The sequence below is a fragment of the Cheilinus undulatus genome, linkage group 20, assembly GCF_018320785.1.
Source record: "Cheilinus undulatus linkage group 20, ASM1832078v1, whole genome shotgun sequence".
Lineage (NCBI taxonomy): Eukaryota > Metazoa > Chordata > Actinopteri > Labriformes > Labridae > Cheilinus > Cheilinus undulatus.
Window position 1 is genome coordinate 38,788,903 of NC_054884.1, and position 26,960 is coordinate 38,815,862.

Below are 26,960 nucleotides of genomic sequence, written 5' to 3' on the forward strand. Positions count from 1 at the left end.
ATTAGGCTTCATCATTAATTGTATCATCATTTATTCATGTACTGCAGCTTTACCAGGCGAACAAAGTAATCATACCAAAGATGTGGCTGGTTTGCAAATCCATGAATTCATCAACCAAAAAGTTGTCTCTTTCCTTGTCAGTCTGTCAAGTTGCCAATCTAGCAGAAACCTCCATGCTTGAAAATGAAGCAAATGTGAAATTGCAAACAAATACATGCAAGTGACGCATGTTTTCATTTGAGGCTGTCTGCAAAATCGCAGTAGATTTTTACAGCAGAAATGTCTTTATGGGCACACACTTTGTACGGGAAGATTTTTTGTTGTAACTCTTCCAGTTTAGGTTGAAAATCATATTTAGTTATGCAGAATCAGAGGTGTAGCTGATATGATTACGAACCAGAATGATCCAGAGTTTATTAGCAGGTTTAAGACCAGCAGGTTTCTAAGTTGAGTTAAGTTATTTTCAATATGGCGGCCACTGTGGACTCAGAAGTCTCTTTTCGTAACTGAATGGCTGATATCACTCAGGCTTTGTCCAATATTTTCTTCAGTCTATGAGTTAGAGCTTACAAACCTATCTCAACTAGCATGTAGCAGTTAGCCTCTCCAGTGTTAGGCGCAGCTAATCATGGCAACAGTTGGATACACATACAAATCCTTCCCATGCTGACAATGGGCTGTTGATGCTAGCAGTCATATTTGTCCAGATTCTGGTAATGTTAAGTCTTCACCCCCTTTGTCTGTCAACAATCCACATTTCTAAGGGAAGGTTTTTTTTTTTACTACAATGCTGTTGCACTCAAAGACCTGTGGAGGGAGTCAAAGTGTGAATATCTACATACCGTCGCTTACGAGTGTTTAATTTTAACTGCTTCAGTTGAAATGTTTCTACAATGCACTTCAAGTGTGGGGATGTTTCATGTCTTTTGTTTTTGTGTTTATGTTCCAGTCTCCCACCAAAGCTGTGTACAACGCCAGACACTGGACGGTAGATAGCGAAGAGGAGCCTCCGCCACCCTTCTTCTCACGACCACAGGCAGCACCTGTAAGCTTAAACACACTCGCGCGTTAAAGTCTCAGCCTTTAACAAAGAAGTTAAAGTCATTGAAACAATCTCTTTGAAGCAGTTTACAATGCATTATTATTTTTCATTATTGTCTACTCTTCATTCTTCCAGCCTCCAGTAGCAGCTGGAGCATCCAGTAAAGAGCCCACAGAGACTCAGAAGGATGACAATGTGTTTAAGGCTCCTCCACCTCCACCCAAGGTCACCAAGTGTGTAACCGTCCCCACGGATCTCTACCAGGACGCTGTCACTGCACTCAAATGTCGCAAAGAGCACAAGGAGGTACACAGAGTCTTTTCACTTAGATGTGTAAATGACAAACTCTTTAACCTTAATGATTAGAGCAGTAATACTGAAAACATGTACTGTACCATCCCTTTCAAATCCAGCTGGACTTTCCTCTTTCCTTGTCTCCACTTCTTATTATTGTCTCTGTGTCTTCCAGCTGTATACAGTCGTCCAGCATGTGAAGCACTTCAACGACGTGGTGGAGTTTGGAGAAAACCAGGAGTTTACAGATGACTTTGAGTATCTTGCGACTGGTCTAAAGACAGGACAACCTCTCAACACACGCTGCCTTAGGTAAGAGCCGCTGCAACGCCCCCTGCTGGAAACAACATGCTCTGCTGCTGGCACGGCCTGTTTGTTTCACATAACCACACACCAACCCTGAGCAAATACTATCAAATAGATATTTCATCATCATTTACTGATGTTACGTGTCTGTGTTTGCTTTTTCCTCAGTGTGATCAGCCTGGCTACACGCTGTGCCATGCCCAGCTTCAGGATGCACCTCAGGGCCAGAGGGAAGGTGGCTCAGATTTTCAAAACTCTCAATGACGCTCCTCAGTTCCCGGTAAGCATCTGCCTGCACTCATGAACCGATTCTGTCTCCTCAGATGGGATCTAGAGGAATGATTAGAGACTGCTGTAAATAATTGTATGACAATAAATGCATCTGGACCACTCACAGTAAGTTTATTAGGGCAAAAGAATTAAATCTGCAAGCTCAGCCTCAGTTAGAAGGAAGAAGTGATGCAGTGAAAATAGCCTTATAGCTGTGATTGTGATGAGACAACCAGTTGTTTTGTTCCAGCTGCTGCGTTGATTTTGTTCTTACTACAAAGCTGAGACCAGCTCTTCTCTGTGATCTCTGCTTGGTTGTTTTGTTCCTCTTCCTTGTTTAGGGCAGGGGTTCTCAACGTTGGGGACACTGAGAGCGGGTGTCCAGATGCCTTAAAAACTCTAAAAACATTTTATAATTACACTGTTGCCATTTTATACCAATTTCGCCTAATTTTAACCAATTTTTGCAACTTAAAACCCATGTTTTTGCCACTTCTAAACCAAATCTTACAAAACTTTGCCTACTGATGGCTCTGTTAACACATTATTGCCACTATTAACCCCTTTTGCCACTTTTTATGTCACAATTTACATCCCATTTCACCAAATTTCCACCTATTTTTGCAAATTTAACACCATTTTGGCCACCTTTGAATCCCCTTTGCCATTTAATATTCCCATTTTTTTCCACTGTAACCCATTTTTTGTTATTTTTTTTGCCACTTTTATGTATTTTTTTGGCATTTCTAACCCATGTCTGCTACTTTTAAAATCTAATTCCACCACCTTTCCCACCATTTTTGTCACTATTAACCCATTTTAGCTTTTTTTAATGTATTTTAATTCTGTTTTAAAAGAAGGATATACATTATTAAGAGGGATACTTACTACACAAATGAATTTAAAAAAAAATCTTTGATAAGAGTGGTTAGGATTAAGGTTTTGCTTGGCCCCAGAAAGCTCTCCCATTCATTCCCCCAATGGCCTTGTCTGCACATGACTATTCTGTTCAACCACCTTCAAGTGCAGTGGGGGTCCCCAGTCCCTCACACCTTTATTTTGGGGGTCCTGGGTTGAAAAGGTTGAGAACCCCTGGCTTAGGGGGAGACACTCCCTTGTTTTGTAGCAACCTCACCAATTCCCTGTGTTTTAAATCTCTGCAGAACCTGGCTATGTGCACGGCGTCACTGATGTACATCCTCAGTAGAGACCGACTGAACATGGATCTGGACCGATCGTGTCTCGACCTCATGATCCGGCTGCTTGAGCTAGACCAAGACCAGGGGGTGGTGGACTGCACCAGCCAGCTCAGTGCCAGGGAGATCGCCAAGATGAAGGAGAGGATCAGGAAGCTCTGTGACACAGTGCACAACAAACACCTGGACCTACAGAACATAACGGTGCTTAAACTGGGCTCTGCTTCATTATTTAGGTCATCTGTGTAAATACTTGCCATAGTGGATCATATCATGGGCGAAAATGCCTTGAAACAGTTTCCGAGTATTACACCTCTCGCTGAAAGCTCAGAGTAATGATATTTTAGCAGCTCTTCAGTCAGGATGACTCACAGCCACCCACATGTGTCAAGATATTTGCTACTGCTTCGGCAGAGCTGAAGATCTGTAGTGATTTAAATATCTACAGCATTTCTCAGCCTTTAGTTTCTGCTGTTTTTCACCAGCATTCAACCCTCACAAGTTCTGAAATTCATCATAGTAAAACTTCTTAAACTAACTCCTTTTGTCTCCCCTCTCTTCCTGTAGACGGGTCATTTAGCCATGGAAACATTACTCTCCTTGACATCGAAGCGAGCAGGAGACTGGTTCAAAGAGGAACTACGGCTACTGGGAGGGCTGGACCACATAGTAGATAAAGGTTGAAGATAATTTCAACATTTTGACTCATAATAGTGGAAATAATTTGTGATGAATTACCCATTTCTAATTCTGCTTCTCTGGTTGTCTCCACAGTGAAGGAGTGTGCTAATAATTTAAACCAGGAGGAAGATAAGGAGAAGCTGGTGTCAGCTCTGTGGGGAGCAGAGAGGTGTTTACGGGTGCTGGAGAGTGTAAGTGTGACACAGATGAAAGGGATGTTTGATGCCGTATAAAACTAGGGATGCTTGTTTTGCCTTTGTCGGCTAAAAGCTTAAAGTCTGATCCTTTGGTAGTTGGTACAGGAATCATGAGTTGCTTAAAGTGGGCCTTGAAAAGATCGAACTTGTACCTTTAAAATACACTGAAAGAGTTATTGCATCTAAATTACAGGTGTGGGATGTTTGGCAGAATTAGCATGATGCTTACCAAGTCTTGTCTATCCATCTACGGCTCACAGAGCTCTGAACTCTCGATAGCTAAAAAATCAAATTGTTTGGTTCATCGTTCGTCTAAATATGAGCATGTTTAGACACAAAACTTTCACTGTCCCTCTCTCTGAACAGAGCAGTGCAGCCGTCCCTCCACCACACATCCAACAATCATGTTGATGATTATGAGATAATTCTGGGCTAAAATCACAAATATTTTCCTACTGGTCAGTTGCAGTAAAAACTATAATGTGATGAGGCTTTCAGCTGCAGGACTTGTGCAAGAAAAGCTGCTTCATGTGGAATGATTGTCCTCCTTACAATCAGATATTTTCCACTTTATATCCATAAAAATTCTGAGGTTTTTTCAGTGCAAATGTTTGACTTTTAAACTCTATTTTTTGGTGTATTGACTACGGAGCCCTGGAGGTGACATGAACATGTTTATTTTTTTAATTTGCACGCACGATTTAGTATCTTGTGCACACGTTTTATTGGTATCTCATGTGCACACATTTCTCTGTATCTCACATGTGTGTTTTTATCTATATAGTGTAGACTATTTCGCGTGCACGAGATATGAATTAAACACGTCTCACGTGTGTGATTCAGTATCTCGCATGTGTGTGTTTTAGTATCTTGCCTGCGTGTTTTATTCCTATTTCATGCGCGCAATTTCTCTGTATTTCGCATATGTGTTTAACGTATACAGTATCAACTACTTTGCGCGCACGAGATACGAATAAAACGCGTGTGTGTATTAAATAATTAAACACGTTCATGTCATCTCCCGGGCTCCGTAATTGACAAATTTTCATCTGATAAAATTTTGAGTTTTTACTTGAAAATTAACTGATCCTGTCATTTTTTTTTAGAGTGGCTCTCCTACGCTGCAGTGTTAATTTTGGCAGCTATTTTTAATTTCAATCTTAGGTTTAGGCTTTAAATGAAATGTATTTTAGTTTTCAGTCCCATTCTAGTCATTTCTATCCTTTTTAGTTTTAGTCACATTTTAGTTAATGTGGAAAGTTTGTCCTTTGTACAATCAGATAATTTCCACTTTTGTATCTATAGAGTTTTTTTCTTGCAAATGTTTGACTTTTAAAATCTATTTTTTGGTGTATTGACACATTTCAAACTGAAAAAATTTGAGTTTATACTTGAAAATTAACTGATCCTACCATTTTTTTTTACAGTGGCTCTACTATGTCAACCCTCAGGTTTTTGGGAGATTGTTTTTAGACAGTTTTAACGTTACAGAAATTATGTTTTAAGGCAGCTTTAGGCTGAATGATTGATGAATACTGCCTGGCACATTGCTCTTTAACCCTAATATGAACAACAGTGAACTGAGAATCAGTGGAAGGGACTGGACAGTTTTGCACTACTTTAATCTCTGTATAAATTTGTGTCCTGTGTTGGCACACCACTCTCTGAGGGGCAACAAGCAGGACTTTCACCAAGGTTAAAGTCAGACAACTTCTGAAGGATGTGCGGCCATCTTTCCTTTATCGATCAGACCAGCTCATCAAGGCCGCACTGTGCTCAGTCAGCGTAGATCTCTATTGACTATCTGTCCCTCCCTCTGCTATAATAATTACCCAACCAGATCATCATAAAGAGGGAATTTTCCTGAACAGAATCAAAATCACAGTGCTGTGAAAAAAATGATTTATTGGTCTACACCATCCACACTGTTTTTGAGAGCAGTGCAGTAAGATTCACTGTAAGGATCTATACAAATATTGAACGGTGGCAGGGGCATAGAGGCAGCCTCGGTATTGAACATACCAGAGTAATATCTTCATGAGAAGCTCGGTTGAGAAGCTTAAACTTCTACAATCTTGTTTGTAAGAACATGTGAGCAGAGGCTGGTGCTAAAGTAAAATGAGTAAATCAGCCGACATGTCATAACCCAACTATTTTTTCCTTTTTCATTTGAAAGGGAAGGGGGTCTTGTTGGGGTAGTACCATGCAATCCAGAGTATCAGACTCACTTTTCATGCTTTTTTCATTTGAATGGTTGGCTGCATCTTCTATACCACTGTGACCAATATTCCAGTACACAAATATACCACTTTATGCCATCTTTTCTCCCTCATGAGGCCATTTTGCACCATTTAAAGATGACAGTATTACTCTGTAAAGTAAATGAACCTTGCAGAGCTCAGGTATAAATGACAAAACTCCTCAAATAAAGACAATAAATAAGCACTGAAGGTGGAAAATGCAGCATGAAGGTTGTGGGTTTCAGGCTACCTCTGCAGGCAGAGAGCTCTACTACAGCGCTGTTATCTGACAGGATTACAAACACAGAAAAGAGATGGTTCTAGAACAAAAAACTGAATGTTTTGGACTCTGCTAAGCGCTATGGAAATCCTCACAGAACAGGACAGTTTACACCTTTGTTGTTTCACAGAGGACAAAGAAACAGAGAGCATCTTAAATGCAGGTGGGACTGAAATTTGAGAAGTTTTTTCTTGTTTTGTGTTCCTGCAGGTGACAGTCCACAACCCAGAGAACCAGAGCTACCTGATCGCCTACAAAGACTCATCACTGATCGTCTCCTCTGCAAAGTAAGAAAACTGCTATATAAATGCAGTCTACGCCTCTGACTCTAGACTGTAATTTACTTTATAATGGCAGATTTGCTATGTGCTGTTCTCTTGGTAGTCTTAGGGCTCCAGTAATGGAACAACTTTATTTCCCCTTTTTCTTTCTTCTCGTCAACGCTCCGTATGATCACAAGCAAGTTAGAGAAAAATCCAGTCCAGAAAGTCTGACTTTAATGCTTTGACGATGCAGTTGCAGAATGATCATCTCATACCTTATTCAGTCCCAAACTGGACCTGGTGCTCTGTGCATGCTCCTCAATTCCCATCCCATACTTCGACCCAGAAGTCAATGAGCAGAAATGAAAATGTCCTTTTTGTCATCCAATACCAAGATGAAAAGCACTGAGAGCATTTTAAACATAAAAACACGGCTGACTGCAGTCAGAGACCCAGTCTGACTCAGCTCTACTGTATTGTGTGTGTGTGTTGTGTGTGTGTTTGTGTATTGGTGTGAGAGTCTGTGCCAGCATGACTCAGTGTGCCTGCTGGTTATTATGCATATTTTTATCCCGTTTTGTTGTCCAATTTCCTGGTCATGACTTCCTGTCAGTCACATCGCTGAGCTCTGACCTCTGACCTCAGCCCCGAAGGGTTCAGTCCGCTGTGGAAGTGACCCGACCTTTGTGTGCTCGCCGTCTCTCCCTGCATCAGTCTGTGTCTCTGCCCTCCGGCTAACAGTGGTGTTGTCGTTTTAGTCTGACCATTTTCAGTCAGTTTTATCCTCCAGTGTAGTTAAATTTTCTGTTTTATTGATTGTTTGATTTTGCCTGCAATGATACAGCAATCACACAATTAAGGGACCCCTTTAGTTTGCTCACGTTAGTATTCCTGCTGTTGGGTGATGAAAAGTGCTGAGACACTGTCACTAGATTTACTCTGTGATGAGAGGAAGAGCGTTGGACCTCTCTTGTCAAGATATACCATATGAAACAGACATGCATGTCTATACTTCAGCACCAGGGATGCACAATGTGCAACTGCAGTTATACTGGAGAAAATTGCAATAGCAATTACAGTGTAATCCATCAACTCAAAACATCAAATATTAGCATAAAAATTTTAAACCAGAAGTTTATGGTACTGCTTTCAAAATAAGTTCATATTTAAAAAAAATAAAAATAAAAAATAACATAAGGGTGTCACAACTGATTATTTTTCTGAATAATTTCGAGCCTTGGGGTGTCTATAGGATTCTTTGCTGCTCCTGATTGAGTCAGAGCCTCCCGATCAGGAATCGTACATTTTAAATATGTTTGAAAATTTACAGGTCCAGGATGGACACCAGTGTTTGTCTAGATCAGTGATACTCAACGTGTTGCTCTTTTGTGATTATTTGTGGCTCTTTTATGTCTTGATTTTAAAAATTACTACCCCAGAAAACCTTAAAAAAAGGGAAACATTTTTGCCCTTTTTCATCTTTTTTTGCCACTTTTCATCCATCAGAGCTACGTTTGCCATTAAATACCACGTTTTTCCTACTTTCTTGCCCATTTTTGCCACTTTTATCCCATTTTGCCCTTTTAAGCTACCTTTTGCCATTTAATACCACTTTTTGCCCATTTTTGACACTTTCTTGCAACTTTTACCCATTTTTCTTTGCCACTTTTATCCCATATTTGCTCTTTTTCACCATCTTTTCTCCCCATTTTCACCCATTTAATATACCTTTCATCATTAAATACCACTTTTTTCCTAGTTTTTGCCAATTTTTGCCACTCCTGACTGCTTTTTTGCCCATTTCAGTCACTTTTCATTAATTTTTTTGTCAGTTTTGGATCATTTTTTGTCCCCTGTAACTCATTTTTCTTCACTTCTCACCCATTTTTGCTACTTTCTGACCCTTTTTCCACGCTTTCCTCCCAATTTACCCCATTTTTGTTGCTTTTTGGCCATTTTTGCCTCCCTTAATTTATTGTAGTTGCTACTTCAACCTTTTTTTTGCCACTTTTCACCACTTACATTGCGGCTCTTGCAAATTTATTTTTCAACAATTTGGCTCTTTGGTTGAGTAACACTGATCTCGATGGTGTAAAGACTGTCATCAGTTCACAGGTCGGCATGTAAAGAAAAAACTCAGAGGGACCAGGAGAAACCGCTGTCTCTCTCCTCTGCTTTCTGTCTTTACAGACACTGTATTCTGTGAGCATCTTTTAGGACGGTAAAGAGACAATAAAACATAATGGCCGAGACTTGGTAGGGCAGAAGCTGTGATGGATGAGATGAGGCAGACCAAAATGAGCACATCTTCAGTATCTTGCAATCTTCCTTTAAGTCCTCAAGGGGTTGGTGTATTTCTATGGAGCTTTGGTTCTCAACAAAGGCTGCTGGAATGAATTTCGGGGTTCCAATATAATTTGAATATTTTTAAAAACATTTTTGCTGTTTATAATCATTCTCGAGTCTCCCCCCATCTCTCGGTGGCCTCTACACCCATTTGTAGGTGTAGGAACCAAATGTTTCGTCACATGACACAGGACATGATGAACAATAAAGTTTTCAAACCAAAACACAGAGGCGCAGCAATGGCCACCACTGGGGATGTTTATCGCGAAGGTGGTGAGTGAGGCTTTGCTACATCAAGAGATGCTGATGTATGAGAGTAAAACCGTGCTGCACGCCGACAGTAACCCGCTGTCATGGTGGAAAACGTTCCGGTCCAGGTATCCTCTCCTGTCCCAGCTGGCACGCTGTTACCTGTGCGTCCCGGGCACCTCTGTCAGGGCGGAGAGGGTTTTCTCCACGCCTGGTACTAGAGTGAACAAAAGATTCTCTGTTCTTGATTCAGAAAATGAGGATTGCCTCGTCTAACTTCACAGTGATTAAAGCAACTGAACGTTTTACATACATATTATAAAAAATTTCAGTACCATTGAAGTTAACGTCTCTTGATAGTCATGAAAAACAGCTGGTAAACGACATTTCTTGTCAAAATGTTTGTTTACAGAATCAAAACAGCACTGCCTAGTGTCCACAAATCCACAAAATATACTTCCTGTAGTAGCTGAACACCTGTTATAGTTCTGAATCAAACTGATACCAGGATAGAAAGTCCTTATTTTCACTTTATTTACTTATGTTAACGTGGTTGTGGTAAAATGGCTAGAAGTTGATGCACCAAAAAGTATACGCCCTGCAAACAGTGTCACGTTTTACCTTCTCATCCCTCCTCTGCCCTTTCTGTGACCGGCCCTTCGCCCCTGTAGAGGGTCTGCAGGATCGAAGGGTGAGGATGGGGGTGAGGGCGAGGAGGAAGGCTAAATAATTCAACAAAGAGTTGCTGTTTCAGTGGGTGACACAGGCTGTGGTCTGAACATTCAGCTGTCCTCTCTGTTAACTCGATTAACCCCCAAACTACAGGGCGAGCAGGAGAGGGAGCGAGCACTATGGCCACCTAAACTCTACATCTACACAGTATTCACAAATACTGAGGCTGTGTTTTCAGGCATTTTGTTTCAAGGATTTCATATCTTTGTCATCATAATTTCCTCGTCTTTATCCCTAACTTTTACATTTTATAAATCTCACTTTTCTCAGAGTCACCCTCTCGTCTTTGTTTCTGCACATGCTGCCCTGATTGTTTCAACCCAAACTCGCCCCTCTGCCCCTCTGAGTGTTTCAGCTGTCTGCAGGATTAATTCAATTATCCCCAAACCATCGTTTAAGGCGGCACACACAGAAACAAAAGTCCTATTGGTTATTGAATATTCCCATCTGCTTCCGACCAGGAACCAAACTTTCTCTGGACAGACAATAATAATATCCTGCACAGTATCATACTGCTTTTCCTGCAGCATCACTCTCTATTTAAAGGTTGTGTACATAGTCCTACTTCCACTCTGTATTCACTAGGAATGTAAGTCAATGAATAGGCATTATTTCAAGATTTAAAGATAAAGCATTTAAAGGGGTATAGGGCAGACAGGAGGGTTTGTTTCAATATAATTGGTCAATATTGATTGAAAAAAACATTTCCTCCTTGATTTCCCTCCTTTTGCTCTGTCCTGTTTTGTCTTTTTGACTCTAGTTTCTGCTCTGTGTTCAGTCTCTGCAGCCATGAGGTTTAATTTGGTTATTTACAATAGGCGGCTGACCTGCTTCACCCTTTCTGTTCCTGCAGCCGATTCCGCTGTGTGTGGACACGTCTTCAGTGCTGCTCTGTTTTATCATGGAGTCAGAGAGGAAAGAAAAGAGTGGAGCTGAGATGAGAGTAGATGACATTTAGATGTGAAGGCTGTTTGGTTGTGATAGTGATGAACTAAAGATGATATTTTATGTCTTATGTATTTGATAGCATGAAAGATACAAGATCCTGCACACCGTGTAGCTAAAAGCTAGTAGATTTATTAACATTTGTTTTATTTTTATTAGTATGTTTGTCTTCTAAACCCTGACTGCTTAACTTTTTCCTTCTTTTAAATAGGGCTGGGCAATTAATCGCAAATTAGATTAAATCGCAATATGGCCTGCTGCAATATTCTAATAGCAGACAGTGCAATATTTCTTTAACCTGAAATGTCTCAGAATACCAGATACAGCTTTTTGAAGTAGATGTTTTATGCTCTACAGCAGTGTTACTCAACCCTGCTCAACCAAAGAGCCAAATTGTTGTAAAATACCTTTGCAAGAGCCGCAATCTAAGTGGTGAAAAGTGACAGAAATGGCATGAAGTACAATCAAAATAAGTTAAAGGTGGCAAAAATGGATGAAAAGGGGCAAAAATCGGGAGAAAATGTGGAAAATAGAAAGTAGCAAAAATGGTCCAAAAGTGGAAAAAAAAGTGAAAAGTGACTAAAATGGGCAAAAAGCAGTCACGAGTAGCAAAAATGAGCAAAAAAATTGGAAACAACTGGTATGTCATGGCAAAGGGTAGCTTAAATGGGCAAAAAATGACAAAAAAATGGTGAAAAAGGGCAAAAATTGAGAAAAAGTGGCAAAAAGAAGAGGCAAAAATTCGGGAAAAAAGGAAACAAGTGATATTTAATGGTAAAAGGCAGCTTATTTAAACAAAAAGAGGCAAAAAAGGGAAAAAAGTGGCAAAAAGAAGAAGCAAAAACTTTTGGAAAAAATTAAACAGGTGTTATGTGATGGCAAAAGGTTGCTTAAATGGGCAAAAAATGGTCAAAAAGGGCAAAAAATTGGATTACAGTGGAATAAATGGGGAAAAAGTGGCAAAAGAATTTGCACAATGGCCCCAAAGAAAGCAGTATTTACTGGCAATAGATAGCTGAAATAGGTGAAAAGTGGTGAAAATGGCAAAAAATAGTTTTTTTTAAAGGTTTTCTGGGGGAATAATATTTCACATTAAGACATAATAGAGCCACATGTTGACTATCACTGCTCTACACTATATGCAAACAGAGTTTCTTTTGTGGTTTTTATTTTTTTTTATTTTTTTTACAAAAATCTTACTTTTCTCCCTCATGTCTGTTTTTTTTTTTTTAATTCAAAACAAGAATAACAAAAAAAAGATAAGGATCAAAATGCCTTTTCTTTTTTTTAAGTTATGTATTCCTAGTTTTGTTTATCTAATATGGTGCTCTTTTTAATAAAGAGTGATTTATTGCTTGTGTTTGTTAAACAACACATAAGATGGGGAACCTCAAAATAATCGCACATTAAATTGTAATAGCAATACTGGGAAAAATAAACGCAATTAGATTATTTTTGCACATCGTTCAGCCCTACTTATAAAGAAGTTATTGTCCTTTAGGTGGGAAGAGGAGTTTTACATGAAAACAGCGTGGCAAAATCTGTCATGCAAGAGACACTTTTGATTCATAACTTCTGACTAAAAGGTTGGCTACTTCCTGTTTCACTGGTGAGACAGTACACCTGTGTAAAATGCTAGGACCCATGAAGTTTGCACAGCCTGTCATGCCTTATTTTGTTTTTAAATGTACATTTGATTAGGGATGGGCAGTTATTTGAAAATTAGATTAAATTGCAATATGGCCTGCTGCAATTTTCAAATCGCAGAAGGTGCAATATTTATTTGACCTGAAATTTGAGTCAAAATACCAGTTTAAAACTCTTTTCTGCAGCAGAGATGTTATGCATGACATATCATATAATCATGCATTTAGAATAGTCGGCAAAAAAATCTTATCCTCTTCATTTTTGTACTTTTTTCTTATTAAATATAAGAATGACAAAAACCATTCAATGCCACAATTAATATCCAATTTGCAAAACGAGTCTAAATCATCAGAATTAGAATTATTTTTTATTTTTTAAAGAATTGTTCAGTCCTTGTTTAGGAATAAGAAGCTCAAGTAATAACTGCATATCAAATTGTAGTGGCAATATTATTGAAAAAAATCGCAATTAGATTATTTTCCAGAATTGTTCAGCCCTACATTTGATATGCCTTTAGATTAGGGCTGAACGATTTTCAAATATTATCTAATGGGGATTTTTCTCCTGATATTATGATTGTGATGTAATATGCAGTTATAATTAATCAACTTTTGCATTTTTCAACAAATTCAACAATAAATCAATACTGTAACCTACATTCAGTAGGGTGCAACAAGCTTTAAGCTATAAAGGAGGCAGCTCTTTAAATCACGTGACTGTTCAGTTATATTGTTAAATTAATAGCAGTGGCAGAAAAAATAGAAACAGCATAGTATCTCGATATTTTGTCTGGTGATATATCGTATTGTATTGTCCACCAAGTATTGATTTTTTCAAATTATTTGCTAATATGAACTAAAGTCTATGATAATTGAAAAATAAAATCAATTGTTTGTCCAGTGAGGTCGGATGAGGTGACGGTCATAGAGCAGGAGAAAGTTAGTACAACAAACATGGCTGCAGGGCTCGAATTAGATGGACATGACACATTTGGTTTATAAGAAGTGCTGCATGAAAATAAAATACTGCAGAAATATGACAAACATGAGGGCAAGACTAATGCTGAATCAGCTAAACAGTTGGAAAAATTGTATAGATCACAATATGAGGTATTGCAATATTCACTGTATTGCAAAATGTTTAAAATTGCAATAATACTGAATCGTGACCCAAGTATTGCGATAATATTGTATCGTGGGGCCACTACTGATTTCCACCCCTATAAATGAATAACATTTGGTTAAACAGATTCCTGCAGCACACCTAGACTTTCCTAAGGCGCACCAATGTTTCTCGCCCCACACCATTTTAAAATCACTCTAGAGTGAGACAGATGGCTGTAGAGTTATAATGAGTTAAATCTACTTTCCCTCTTTACAGTAACTACAGTATAATCAACTGCTGATCAACATCTATCAGCTTTAACTTCAACATTACTTGATCCGTCTCAGTTGCCATATTTTCCTGTGCACAAACGATCAGGAGTTGTAGCAGCGGGACCAGGAACTGGCATAAAATTCACACTGCTGACGAGCATCTGGATTTACAGCACAGCTACGGCATATACCTGACACAGAAGCTTAAAAGCATGCTAAAATGCAAAGTGGTGCAGGCCACGCTATTGCACATCTTTTTTCCACTTTTACTCCACTGGTCATAGTCCTGCATTCAGGGTACTTCATAACAATCACTGTCACTGTTGGATGAAAGCTTGACTAGTGTACTCTTAGTTAGCTGGAGCGCCACATGCTGGACGCAGATGGTACTGACAGAGCTACACGGCTGTATACAAGCACTGAGAATATCATCACAGAGAGAAAGTTAAACCTCCTTTCCTCCTGAGAGAGTCCCAGAACACAAACAAACTAGTTAACCGGTCCAAGTTGTTTTGAAAATTTTGGCTCCATCCTTCATCCTGTGTGCTCTTGATCTAAACAAACACTGATTTTCATGCAGGCCATGTTCTAAACTCTCCTCTTTTCTCTCAGGGCGTTGCGGCGGTGTGAGGCGATGATCCAGTGTTACAGCAGGGAGCTGAACTCAGACGGAGCCTCGGTGGGGAAGGCTGTGGAGGACTGTATGAGGGCCATTATTGGAGTACTGCTCAATCTGACACATGACAACGGTTAGCATGCACACACTGATTAAAACAAGCTCCTCTGCTCCTGATTCATGCCTCATAAAGAAGTTTACAAGACGTTCGCCGACACTACAAGCTTCATTAATTTGATTTGACTGTTAAATAATAAACACCAAGTGGCCTGTGCTTGTTTACACTGTGTACTCATGTGTTTGTGTGCAGAGTGGGGCAGTACGAAGACGGGAGAGCAGGAGGATTTGATAGTGACGGCTCTGAACTGTGTCCTTAAAGTCCCTCAGTATCTCCCACAGGAGCAGCGGTTCGACATCAGAGTACTGGTGAGTACTCCACGGATATCCAGTAGTTTCTAGTGATCGTAAAGCTGTACTACCACCAGACTGCCATCAAATAAAAGAAGAAGAGAGCAGAAATGTCAGGATATTAATATCTTTTTGCTCTTTGTGATAAAGGAATTATGTTTGGCTGTTATAAAAATAAAAGGAATAACTAATCTAAATGTATATTCAGGTGCTACAACCCTTCTTATTCACTCATGTCTGAGCATAAAATCCCAGAAAAATGACTTTAAAAGCCTCTCTGGGTTCACTTCTTTGTATCAGCACCAGTTTCATTTCTCTCCTGCTGAGGTGTGAGCTGCTATTTTCTGATGTGGTTCGTCACAATAAAAGCACTAGATTAAGATCACAATATAGTCTTTTATTGTGGAGAACCTACAGGAAATGGTGTGTTTGTCATCGATTTAGCCTAGCATTAGCACAGATACCAGTGAGTGTACATATTAGCTGTCTTCCTAGCAGCCTCCCTGACCTTGTTGAAAGGCATAGCCCACATCTTTGTATCTCTGTGGTCTTAAAACAAGTGAGCTGTGAGTTAAAATGCACCTAAACATTTGTTTAAACAGTTTTTATACAGACCACTGCAATGCAAGGCTCGAGACAAACTGAGTTGATCGGGTGCTGTACACAGCTAGTGTTAGAGCCCCAAACAGGTAGACAGAGAAAGTGAGCATGCCTGCTTTATTTAGCTGCTGTTATGCACATTAAAGGTCACATGTTTTATCCCTTTAAGACACGTTTTATCCCTTTAAGACACATTTATATTGGTCTCAGAGGTCTCCAAAACATGCCTGTGAAGTTTGTGTCTGGAAAAACCCTCCAGGATTGGGTTTTTGCATGTTTAAAAACCCCTCTGTTTCAGCCCTGCTCAGAACGAGCTGTTTCTGTGTCTTTAAATGTTACTGAGCTGTCTGACTCTGCCCCTCTCAGGAAATAGATGTGGCGCTCCTGATCCTCCTCTCAGCTACCAGCCAGGTTGCCATGAAGCAATCCTGAATTTATTAGCCTGTTAAAATAAAATGTCATCATTGGCTACTATCAAACTTAAAATAAAAATCCTGGTTCATCTGTTACAAATTCGAATGTTTTCTGAGAAGTTTACAGTGACTTTGTCAGTGTAAATTGCCTTAAAAGGCTCGTCCTTAATATGTAGATCTGACAGATGTGTCTGTTGTTGCTGTTTTCAGGGCCTGGGCCTGCTGATCAACCTGGTGGAGTACAGTGCCAGGAACAAGTACTGTCTGATGGAGATGGAGATGGAGGGAGGTCAGGGTCCCTGCAACTCCACCGTCCTGATGAGCCCCCCACACCAGGACATCACCAGCACCGGGCCGCTGAGCGCCATCGCTGCACTTGTACAGGTACTGCCTGTGTTAACTTTGTTTATACTACCAATAAAGTGCCATAGCGCCACTCCACTGCCATCATTTTTAAAGTTAACTGTTTGGACAATGTATGCCTCTATGGCAGGGGTCATTAAGTGCCTTTGCACAGGGGCTAGATTTAGTCTGGACAGAAAGTCTGGGCAGGACTTTCAAATGCACAAAAATTAGATCATAATTTTGGTCTGGGTAACATATTTGTATCTTCTTTCAAAATGCAGGACATATTTAGGCATTACCAGTGAGATCAATCCCTGTTATCTATCATGCAACAGGCCACAGGGAGATGGGCCTGACAACAGAATTGGCCCCAGAGAAGTGGCCCTCCACAATTGTGATTTAGCACCATTATGATCTTATTTTAACCCCCTTTTGCCTCTTTAACAAATTTTTGCCATTCTTTAACCCCCTTAAACCACTTTTCCTGCATGTTTTATCCCCTTTGTGCCACTCTTATCTATTTTTGCCACTTTTCTTTTCTTTACATTTTTTCAACAATAGTTGCAACTTTTAAGCAATTTTTGCCACTTTTCAGCCACTTGTGCTATTCTTTAACCCCCTTTTGCAACTTTTCTGCCAACTATTTCCCTTGTGTGCCACTCTTTAACACCTTTTCATTTATTTACCAGGCTATTTTTTCTGTATTTTTGCCACTTTTAACCCATCTTTGAAACTTTTTGCCTCTCTAATCCAATTTTTGCCATTCGCTAATCCCTTTAAACCTCTTTTCCCGCATGTTTTATCCCCTTTGTGCCACTCTTTTATCCATTTTTGACACTTTATTTTATTTTTGCCCATTTAACCCATTTTCTTTACTTTTTTAAAACTATTTCTGTCATTTTTAACCAATTTATGATACTTTATGCCCATTCTCCCCTCTTTAACCAATTTATGCCACATTTTATTCTCTTTCACCACTTTACCTGGTCATTTTTGCAGCACTTCTGCCAACCTTAACCCTATTTTCAAATATCTACTAATTCTGACTGTAAAATTTCAGTAAAACTGATCAAATGTGAAGTCATTCTAAAACTATTTCAATATCAATGGTTTGTGGGATGGATTTAACAGCTGCAGATATTTAAAGCCAAAGGATACTCTTTAAACCACAATATCTTCTTTTCCTCCTTTTCTGAATTTAATGATCTTTCGGGGGCCAGACAGGAAGCTTTAGGGGGCCTGATATGGCCCCCGGGCCGCCAGTTGATGATCAGTGCTCTATGGTGTTGGTATTTTTTGTTTTCTTCTGTACATTCAGAAAGAATTCAGACCCCTTCACTTTTTTATGTTACAGCTTTATGCTACAGTTAAAGTCCGTTTTATTCTCATAAATCTACACTCATTACCCAAGAATAGCAGTCAAAAAAGATTTTTAAAAAATTCTGCAAAAACTGAAATATCACATTTTTAAGGATTCTGGCCCTTTTCAACAACACTATAAATGTAGCTCAGGTTCCTCCCATTTCTCTGATCTTTGCTGAGATGTTTCTACACTTTGACTGAAGTCCACCTGTGCTAAATTAAACTGATTGGGTTTGATTTGAAAATGCACACACCTCTTTGTAGAAGGCCTAACAGCTGACAATGATATCAGAGCAAAAACCAAGCCATGATGTCAAAGGAACAGCCTGTAGAGCTCAGAGACAGGATTGTTGACAGGCACAGATCTGGGGAAAGCTAGCACAAGTCTGGCACAACCAGAACTCTTCCAAGAGCTGGTCCACCGGCCAAACTGAGCAGTCAGAGGAGAATTAATGATGGCGCTTTGTTACAGCCTTGTTGCAGAAATGCATCTTGCTAACAGCCTGCTGCAGCCATTATATCAAAGTTTAAACTGTGCAGAAGTACCATAGTGCCTTCTGGAAAGTTGAACAGCAGTCTAAAGTGAAAGTTGAAGGCTAACCCTGAAATAATTTAACTCTAAATCAAAAAGTGTCTTCTGGAGACAATAGAAACAACACCAGCCTCAGCAGGAGATGCTGTTTGAGAACTTTCTGAAGCTCATCTCATTTACATTTTGAATAAATAGTCGTATTATCTCTAGTCTCAGCTGTCTCCTCTGATCTTTACTACTGCGGCTGCTCAGTTTCCCATGAGCACCATCAAAGTGCCATTTAAATCAAATCATCCCGCATAATCAGATTGTGCTGATGTTCTTATCCAGACTGACTTCATGTGAGGTCAGCGGTAGAATCAGCAGCAGCCTGATGGCATACAGAGTCAGAGCAAGAGCAAAATGAGGAACGAGGGGTGGTAACCTGCTAAAATAAGAGATAGTCTAAAAAGTAGACACACATGTTTTAGACAGTTTTGTGGTTTTAAAGTGACAGATGGAGAAGTTGTCGTGTATTCAGCCTTAATACAAATTGGGCAGGACAAAATGCAACCAGGTTTTCCTTTGGTCAGTTACTTGATGTTCAGTGGACTCCTCTTCTCTTTAATGGAGCTTTCTTAGTTCTTTCAAACCACCAACTATCTATCTATCCATCTGTCTCCTTCAGCTGTTCCTCCAACGGGAGCGAGCTGCCGTTCTGGCTGAGGCGCAGACTGATGACCTCATCAAGGAAGCACCAAAGCCTGCACTGGATCAGAGCGGAGAGTGGCAGGAAACCGGCGGCGAGATCCAGTGGGTTGCCAATGACAACAACGACACGGAGAGACAAGACGACAGCAAGAAGAAGGAGAAGGACGAGGAGGACGAGGAGCTGGACCTCAACAAAGGTATGAGCATGCTCGTGTAGTTTTTTTTTTTTAGAGAAAAGTTCTGTCATTTTAGGAAATATAACACGACCATGTTTGTCTGTTTGTCCTCTCAGCTCTGCAGCACGCAGGGAAGCACATGGAGGACAGTATCGTGGCCTCATACACAGCACTGCTGCTGGGCTGCCTGTGTCAGGGGAGCCCGGTGAGTCACAAACACACGTTACCTGACATGCAAATGTACTCTGTAAATATTGCTCATAATGCTCATAATTTTGTGCTAATTTTTAGCTGTAAATAGTGAACAAACTCTTCTTCAGTGCCCTAGTTCACTGATGTCCATCCTCTGACTCTGTTTCCATGTAAATCTTGTTTCTTAACTCACTTTCTGTGTTTTCTCTCTTCCAGTTGAATGTGACTACTGTGAGAGAAAACCTGCCTAAAGGAGATTTCTCCATCATGACAGAAATGCTGAAAAAGTTCCTCAACTTCATGAACCTCACGGTAAGTCACAGCTGTTATAGTACTTCTATAGACGTAGTTTTTAAAGCACATATTCTTTTACAATAAAAACTATAGTAAGAAAAGGATGTGCAAGTTAGAATTCTTAGTTGTTGGTTCCCTGGAAAACAAGTTGGTTAAACTAAATTCTACTGTAGTTATCAATTTAGGCCTGTAATCTAGGTCGAATCAGGGTTCCCATGAAAAGTCTAAGTAAGTCTTACATTGGACTTTAGAAATCTGAGGCCATAAAGTCTTTAAGTCTTATTTTTTAGTAGTGATAAGCTCAAGAATTTTAGAATGCATTTGACTAAGACTTGTCCTCATCCAATCTTCATTTTTAGCATTATTCATGTAAATTTAATCCTTTTTTGTGTATAAGCTTCTTACATATGTCATGATGTCAGATATATTACATTGAAAGATTCAGGGCATTAAACATGCCTGAAATCATCAAATTAAAAGGAAAAAAAATCAACAATGTTTTCTCAGAGAATTCTGCTCTCTCCTTTGTACTGAGTAATCACCTTTTATTCTTTTAGTTTTTTTCTGCACAAAAACGTTTACATTTTTCTTTGTTAAGGCCTTAGAAAGTCTTTGATTTTCAAAAGTTTGTTGGAACCAAGGTTATGATAGTTTTGGATTTTTCATTAGTTTTTACTTTTATTTCGTTTTAACTTCATCTGTTCAATTTCAGTTTAGTTTTTATTAGTTTTTACTGATGGTTTGTTAGTTTAGTTTATATTTTGTAAAAATGCTTTGTTTTAGTTAAGTTTTTATTAGTTTAAGTGTTAGTTTTATTTTTTGCGGATAGATGTCGGGGCTGAGTGAGCGTAAGACATTTTTAAAACATATTAAAGCAGGCCATTGTTCACTTATCATTCATTTATTTATTTAATGATGATGTTTGAATACAACTCCAGACATAAAACTACCACTGTGTGAAGTCTTAACCAATCAGATCAGGCTATTTTAGCCTCCCAGACTCTGGTGTAGGTGCCGGTCAGTATGGTTGTGTCAAAGACTAAAACTAAGGATATTTTGTCTCCATTTTTATTTAATTATATATTTAGTTTTGTAAGCGCACTATATAGTTTCAGTTAGTTTTCATTTTTTTGGTAAAACTTGGTTTTAATTTAGTTTCAGTTAACTAAAAAGATTTTTGAATTTTAGTTTTAGTTGTTTAGTTAGTTTTAGTTAACTATAATAACCTTGGTTGGAACCTTCCAAAACTCTCTTTCTAAACTTTGACACAGCCGCTAAACATGAGCAGCCACTGTGGCTCTGGCTGATGGATACTGCTAGCCAAAATGCTGCACTACCTGGATGTAAACTGTGAGCAAAAGCATCGATAGCATCTCACAGGAACAACTGAGTTTGGAAGTATTTGGATGAAGGCTGTGTCAGGTGGACTTTATGAAAGTAATGTGCAATGACATTCAGCACAGAAGCTGGTGCATTTTGAGTTTCAGCTGAGTTTCATCCGCCTTGGGCTAGGAAAGGAGAGCGATAAGACTTCTGTCCTTGTCAGCCACAACATTATTCTGTCTATGCTGCTTTCCCTAATTAGAATGGATTCATATTTTGACTGTAATGCAATCTCAGCTAACAGCACTACATGACACACAACCTTAGAGACGTCTCTTGATTGGTGGGACCCACGGTAACTCAGGAATACTGGATATAGGCAACTGCTGAAGTGTTTGGTTGTTGAGCTCTGTGGTGATGAAAGCTGGCACCGCCTACATCCTCTACCTCCAGATCAGCCAATAGAAAAGAATGATACAGACATGCAACATTAAAATAACTCCTCTTAGGTTGAAGATTTTCTTGATTGTGTGGGTTTTCCTCTCCTCTCTCTGCAGTGTGACGTCGGCACCACGGGACAGAAGTCCATCTCTCGGATCATCGACTACCTAGAGCACTGCTAGAGAGAAGCCTGTCTCACCACGACCATCTCCTTCATCCTCATCACCATCATCACCTCAAGTTTTATTCCCTGCTGGACCCAGGCAGTTTGTTTTCTTTAACACATCTTCATCATCCTCCTCCTCCTCCTTTCTGTGCTGTGAACAGACATCCTCTTTATCTTCTAGTTATCTGAAAATCCATGTTTTTCTAGTTTCAGCAGCCCAAACATGATCACTGAATTTAATTAAGATGAACTTAATTCTGTTTCGTAAGCAGGCGTCGTCCTCTGAGTCCAGCTGTGGTCATGATTTTACTTTTATTGAGTTTTTTCCCTCCCATTTTTGTGATAAAATTTGCTCAGATGGAGTTTATTTTTCCATCAGTTTTGATGGATTTCCCTTCAAAGTTTCCTCACGGTTCGACTCTTCCGCCCTCCCTTCTTCTCTCTCCTAAAAACACCCCGTCTGTCGCATCGATTGCCGGCAGATTGGAGTGGAGCTGCCATTTTCTCCAGCCTGTCATCAAAGCGGCGTGCCCTCCAGCTCTGCCTCTGAAGCTGATAATCACCAAAACAACTCAAGTGGTGTGAAAAAAGCAAAAACTACTGACCAAAATAATTGCTTTACATGCCGTGTTCTTCTTCTTCATCTCTTTTTGCTACTTTGACCCCTCCACTCTGTCGGAAGGAGGCGGTCTGAGGCCAACAAATCAAAAGTATTGATCTGTGCTGGCCTTGGAGCGCAGGGTTCAGATCTGGAATTGCAGGTTTTGTGAAGTTTAAGTTGTATTATATGACGGGTCTGCCTGTGAATGTTTGCATGGGGTCAGTTTAAGGTGTTTTTCACCTTTATATAACCAGAAATTTTCTCTGAGAGCTTTTCAGCCTCCTACCCAATTTCGAATCTCTTGTTCTGTGCTTCTCCCAGCATGCCGAGCTCACCGGAGCCCGTCTGAAGCCAACAGCACACCTGAGAATAAAACACAATGACCCTAGAGGTTGTGAAACTCTCAGGAAACTTTGAGGCACTCCACATGCTTTCAGAAAACTTTCTCCTTTAAAAGAATCGATCGCCTTCTCGCTCCACATCAAAGCTCTGCGTCTCAGTGGGACCCGGGCCCTCAAGGTCTTGACCTGTCCTCCCTCAGGTCTGTTGAATTACCGTCCACGTGTGTGTGCTGGCCGCTCGCAGAAAAGCCTTCAATTACAGCACAGAGGCAGCTGGAGAGAGAGGTTAAAGCTAACTGCTTCTCTTTAGTTTGAACCCAAGCAGCAGCACAGAGGATCACAGGGAACAAGTTCATTCTTTTTTCTTCATGTTTGGTTGTTTAGACTCAGAACTTCAACAGGAAATCCCAAAGTTTACTCTTTAAACTTAAATGTAATTTAAGAAATCTCCAGATTCCTTGGATAAGGTCAGATCAGTCCAGCATGATAGGATGGCTACACCTTAGACCAGGGTTTTTAAACTTTCAAGGCTTGCCAAAACACCAGACAGTTTCCAAATCTTAACTACATTTAAAACAGGGGGCGATAGAGTTTGAGGGTCAGAAGTTTGAATTTGAATATGAAACTAGATTAAATTACATGGTATGGATACCTGTCTTAATATGACAGCAAAATAGGGACCTCTTAGACATCCAAAACGGCTCAGTTTAGCTGAGAAATGTTTATTTCCAACCTCCACAAAAGAAAGGTTTAACTGTACAGTAAGCACACTGAAATATCGCATTCTGTTTATAGTAATAAAAGGTTAAATAAATGCCATATTCTAAGACTTTTATCTAGAATCAGATAGCTCCTCTACTATTCATAAGCCAGAAGTGTCTACTCACTTCGCCCTCTGTATTTCCTGTTTTTTGTTGATATTTAGGTTATTTTACTGGTGAAAATGCTAATGCAGGGCTGCGAGGCTGTCATTAGTCCACAGACCAGGATGTAGCCTAAAGCGAAACTTTCAGGGACCAGGAGACATCGCTGTACATCTCCTCCGATCTCTCTATGTCTGTAAAAGACACTGGGGTTAATGTGTGCCCTTTTAAAAGATGCTAAAGAGACTTAATGGGACGTATTTGTCAACTGGGGATTACACAGGTAGCAGGGATAGAGGCTGAGACGGAGGGCGGAGCAGAGAGTCACACTGTGTTCAGAGAGAGTCGCACTGCAGTAAATCGGGCAAGATGATTTTTAAAACCACCAGATAATCAGGCCTTTGCTGACATTGGTCAGGCTGAAAATTGAGTGATGAATCCTGCTTAAAAAACACCACATTTGTGGATTATTTGGAGAAAGTATCGGTTAAGGGGAGCCTTGAATCCACATGATTTTAGAGTGGTAAATCAGGCTCAAAATTGTCCATATCAAAACGTGGCAGGTGGATTTGTGCGTGTTATTAAAACAGTTTTATATCAGTTGATTTCTATGAGAACTTCTATATTTGGAAGTTTAAAATTATGGTATCGTGTCGACTGTTTTCCAGGGTCGCCGCGTTGATAATTAAAAACTCTGCTGTGTAAAGGAAGCAGGGAGGGTGAAACAGAGAGAGGATGTGAAAGAGATTTAATTATCGCATAATTCACAATGTTGTAATTAATGCTTCACAAACTGATTTTATTCAAGTGAAGATCTTCTGAGACTTTCTCCATAAAATGATTGATATTTTATCAAAAACTGAAGCTTCTTCTGAGCAAAGTCACGTCTACTTTGAAAAATGTATTTCTTCCTGTCAGTGATTTTGCTGAAAAAAGTGTACCCCCAGAAAGCCTGCAGTTATTTAATTTGATTTTGGCATGAGAAGAGATGTTTTTGTTCATTTGGTTTTATAGATCTGTAAAGTGAGGATGTTTAATAGTATTTTTTATTATTTTGGTTCATAAAGTTCTCTTTATTTTAAGTTAACAGCTTGTGTCATCAAACACCCCGTTCATCTTGTCATCACCATGTTCAAACTCAAACACAGTTACACTCCTTTTTTGTTTGAAAGTTTACAAGAGCTTTATTCACAGACGTCTGCAGAATGAATGGACGAGCTTTTTTGTACATATTTGTTGTACATAGATTGATTTCCTCGTGTAGGAGGAGAGGCCGGCGGGTGATAGGGGCGGGGTGGGATGGCGGGCGGTGTGTGTGTGGGGGGGGTTAAATTTAAATTTAGACCGGTAGATTTCTGAATCTGACTCTATTTTTCTTTTTCTAAAGCCTTTTCTCCCCGTCGTGTTGTTGTTTTTGGACAGACAGACAGAGAGCTTCTTAACAAGCCAACTGCAGGAAAACTTGATCTTTGTACCAATTTGCAGACCGATGTCTTTGGTTACTTGTACATAATTTTAAAATAATAAAAATTGCTACTTTCAGTATTTCCTGCTCCATCTCTCCAGTTTCTGTGTCCCCTTCATTGATGAAAAGTTTTCTCAACAGTCAAATGCTTGAGTTACAAAGAAAATTTAACATTGCACATAGATATGTACGGAGGCCCTAAAAGTTAAGTACAAAGCAGATCTCTATATTAAAAAAATTCTTTAATGATATGATCTGATACAAGTGAAAAAATAAAAACTCCAGGAAAAATTCTTGAAACAAAAGCATTTCAGTAAATGGAAAAACATTTCTGAAACGCCAAAACATCATGAAATGCAAAAAGTACAAAGTCCTACTGAAAGGAAAAGACATTTTTTTTGACACAAAAAGTTTGTGTAATATAAAGAAAACATATTAAAACAAATTTCCTTGAAAAACATTTCCATACAAACTTAAAACATCTCCTGAAGAGTGACATTCTGTTAAGTGCTAAAAATGTGATGAAATGCTACATTTGTGAATTATAAAAAATTAATTCAAAAACCATTTTAACTCCAAAATAGCATTAGATGAAAAAAATCTTTGAGAGCAAATAAAGTGTGTGACAAAAACATTTTGGCAAACAAAAAAATGTGTGAATGGAAAAATGTTATGAAATGCAAAAAAAAACAAAACAAAAAAAAAATCCTGCAATGCAAAAAAATGGAAAGGAAAAAAATGTTTTTTTTTTTTTTTTGGGTGTAGAAACATTTTCTGTGGTACAAAACATTTCATGACCCAATAAAACAAATCCTGCAACAAAAACTTTTAACATAAAAAATGTCATGTAATGTGAAAAATTTTCATGAATACAAAACCAATTCAGAAAGCAACACTTCTCTTGATATGCAAAAACTTTTTGAAAGCCCAAAACATTTCCTGGGATTGAAATAAAAAAAAAAAATGATTTCTTAAAGTCATAATCCTTTCACACTTGCTGTCAAAGCTAAGAAAAAATCTTTAAACTGAAAAACATTTGACGATGCGAGAAAACATTGTGGAAACACAAATTCTGTGTACGAAATTAAAAAAAAACACTTTACATGCAGAAATCATTCATTAAATGCAATGATATCCAACTTGAGTGGCAAAAAGATTGAAACAAAAACATTTCCTCATGCAAAAAACAACAACAAAAACAACAACAACAACAACAAAACATTTTGTGAAAAAAAAAAAACAAAAAAACAAATGTAAGGGGGGGGGGGGTGCCTTGAAACACAAAAACATTTTAGGAAATGCAAAAAAATTTGATTTGGAGGTAAACATATTTCCTTGAATTCAATAATCACACCAAATCATTAAATTAAATGTAAAAACATTTTTAAATGCAGGAAACATTTGACCATAAGGGCATTAAAAAAACTATGTAAAAATGTCTTTTTTATTTTTGTTTAAATGTAGAATCATTTCACGAATTGTTGAAAAATGACCAGAAGCTTCAAAAGCACTTTATGTAACACAAACAGTTATTTAAATAAAAAAATAGTTGAACTTGAGAAACAGTTGTTAAATTTTCTGAAATGTCTGCATTTCATCAAATGTTTTTAATGAGATATTTGTTTTATGTATTTCATCGTGTTTTGCGTTTATTTGAATAATTCTGCATTTTGTTTGGAACCAAGAGAAATGTTTTTGCAGTTGACCTTTCTGGGCTACCGTACAGCTCCTGTTCCGGTTATTGAAAACCGCTTTCTTGTTCATAATTCTCGTAATTTAGGACGTCGTAACGTCACCTGTCTTCATTTTCGAGCCCGGGAATCTTCCCCTCGACGTCTCTTCGTACAAACAGAAAGAGAAAACAGTCTTTAGTGAAAATAGAAACAAAAGTTCAAACTCGTTCAGGTTAGAGTCACTTGGTCCCGCTCGGTCTCTCCCACATGTCCTCCTCATATCTCCTCTGCTCCTCTTCTGGTCCTGCCTGGCCTCCGGTCTGGATCTCTCTGCCCGGCCTTGGCGTCCCTGCGGTCTGAGGTCTGGGTCTCTGCGGGGCTGCTGTGGCCTCTGG

The 26,960-nt window shown here is 39.1% G+C and overlaps 1 protein-coding gene across 2 annotated transcripts in view; it reads left to right on the plus strand.

The window, feature by feature from the left end:
- Positions 1 to 24,702, plus strand: part of waplb (WAPL cohesin release factor b) — a 55,848-nt gene extending 31,146 nt beyond the window's left edge. For both annotated transcript variants that reach the window (XM_041815526.1, XM_041815525.1), the window contains 15 exons: positions 950 to 1,045; positions 1,178 to 1,348; positions 1,512 to 1,648; positions 1,811 to 1,922; positions 3,076 to 3,312; positions 3,676 to 3,787; positions 3,883 to 3,980; positions 6,717 to 6,793; positions 14,677 to 14,813; positions 14,991 to 15,106; positions 16,312 to 16,485; positions 19,008 to 19,227; positions 19,323 to 19,411; positions 19,615 to 19,710; positions 21,573 to 24,702. In XM_041815526.1, the coding sequence (XP_041671460.1) occupies positions 950 to 1,045; positions 1,178 to 1,348; positions 1,512 to 1,648; positions 1,811 to 1,922; positions 3,076 to 3,312; positions 3,676 to 3,787; positions 3,883 to 3,980; positions 6,717 to 6,793; positions 14,677 to 14,813; positions 14,991 to 15,106; positions 16,312 to 16,485; positions 19,008 to 19,227; positions 19,323 to 19,411; positions 19,615 to 19,710; positions 21,573 to 21,638 (1,938 nt within the window). In that variant the 3' untranslated portion in view covers positions 21,639 to 24,702. The remainder of the gene's footprint in view (positions 1 to 949; positions 1,046 to 1,177; positions 1,349 to 1,511; positions 1,649 to 1,810; positions 1,923 to 3,075; positions 3,313 to 3,675; positions 3,788 to 3,882; positions 3,981 to 6,716; positions 6,794 to 14,676; positions 14,814 to 14,990; positions 15,107 to 16,311; positions 16,486 to 19,007; positions 19,228 to 19,322; positions 19,412 to 19,614; positions 19,711 to 21,572) is intronic.
- The last annotated feature ends 2,258 nt before the right edge of the window (positions 24,703 to 26,960 follow it).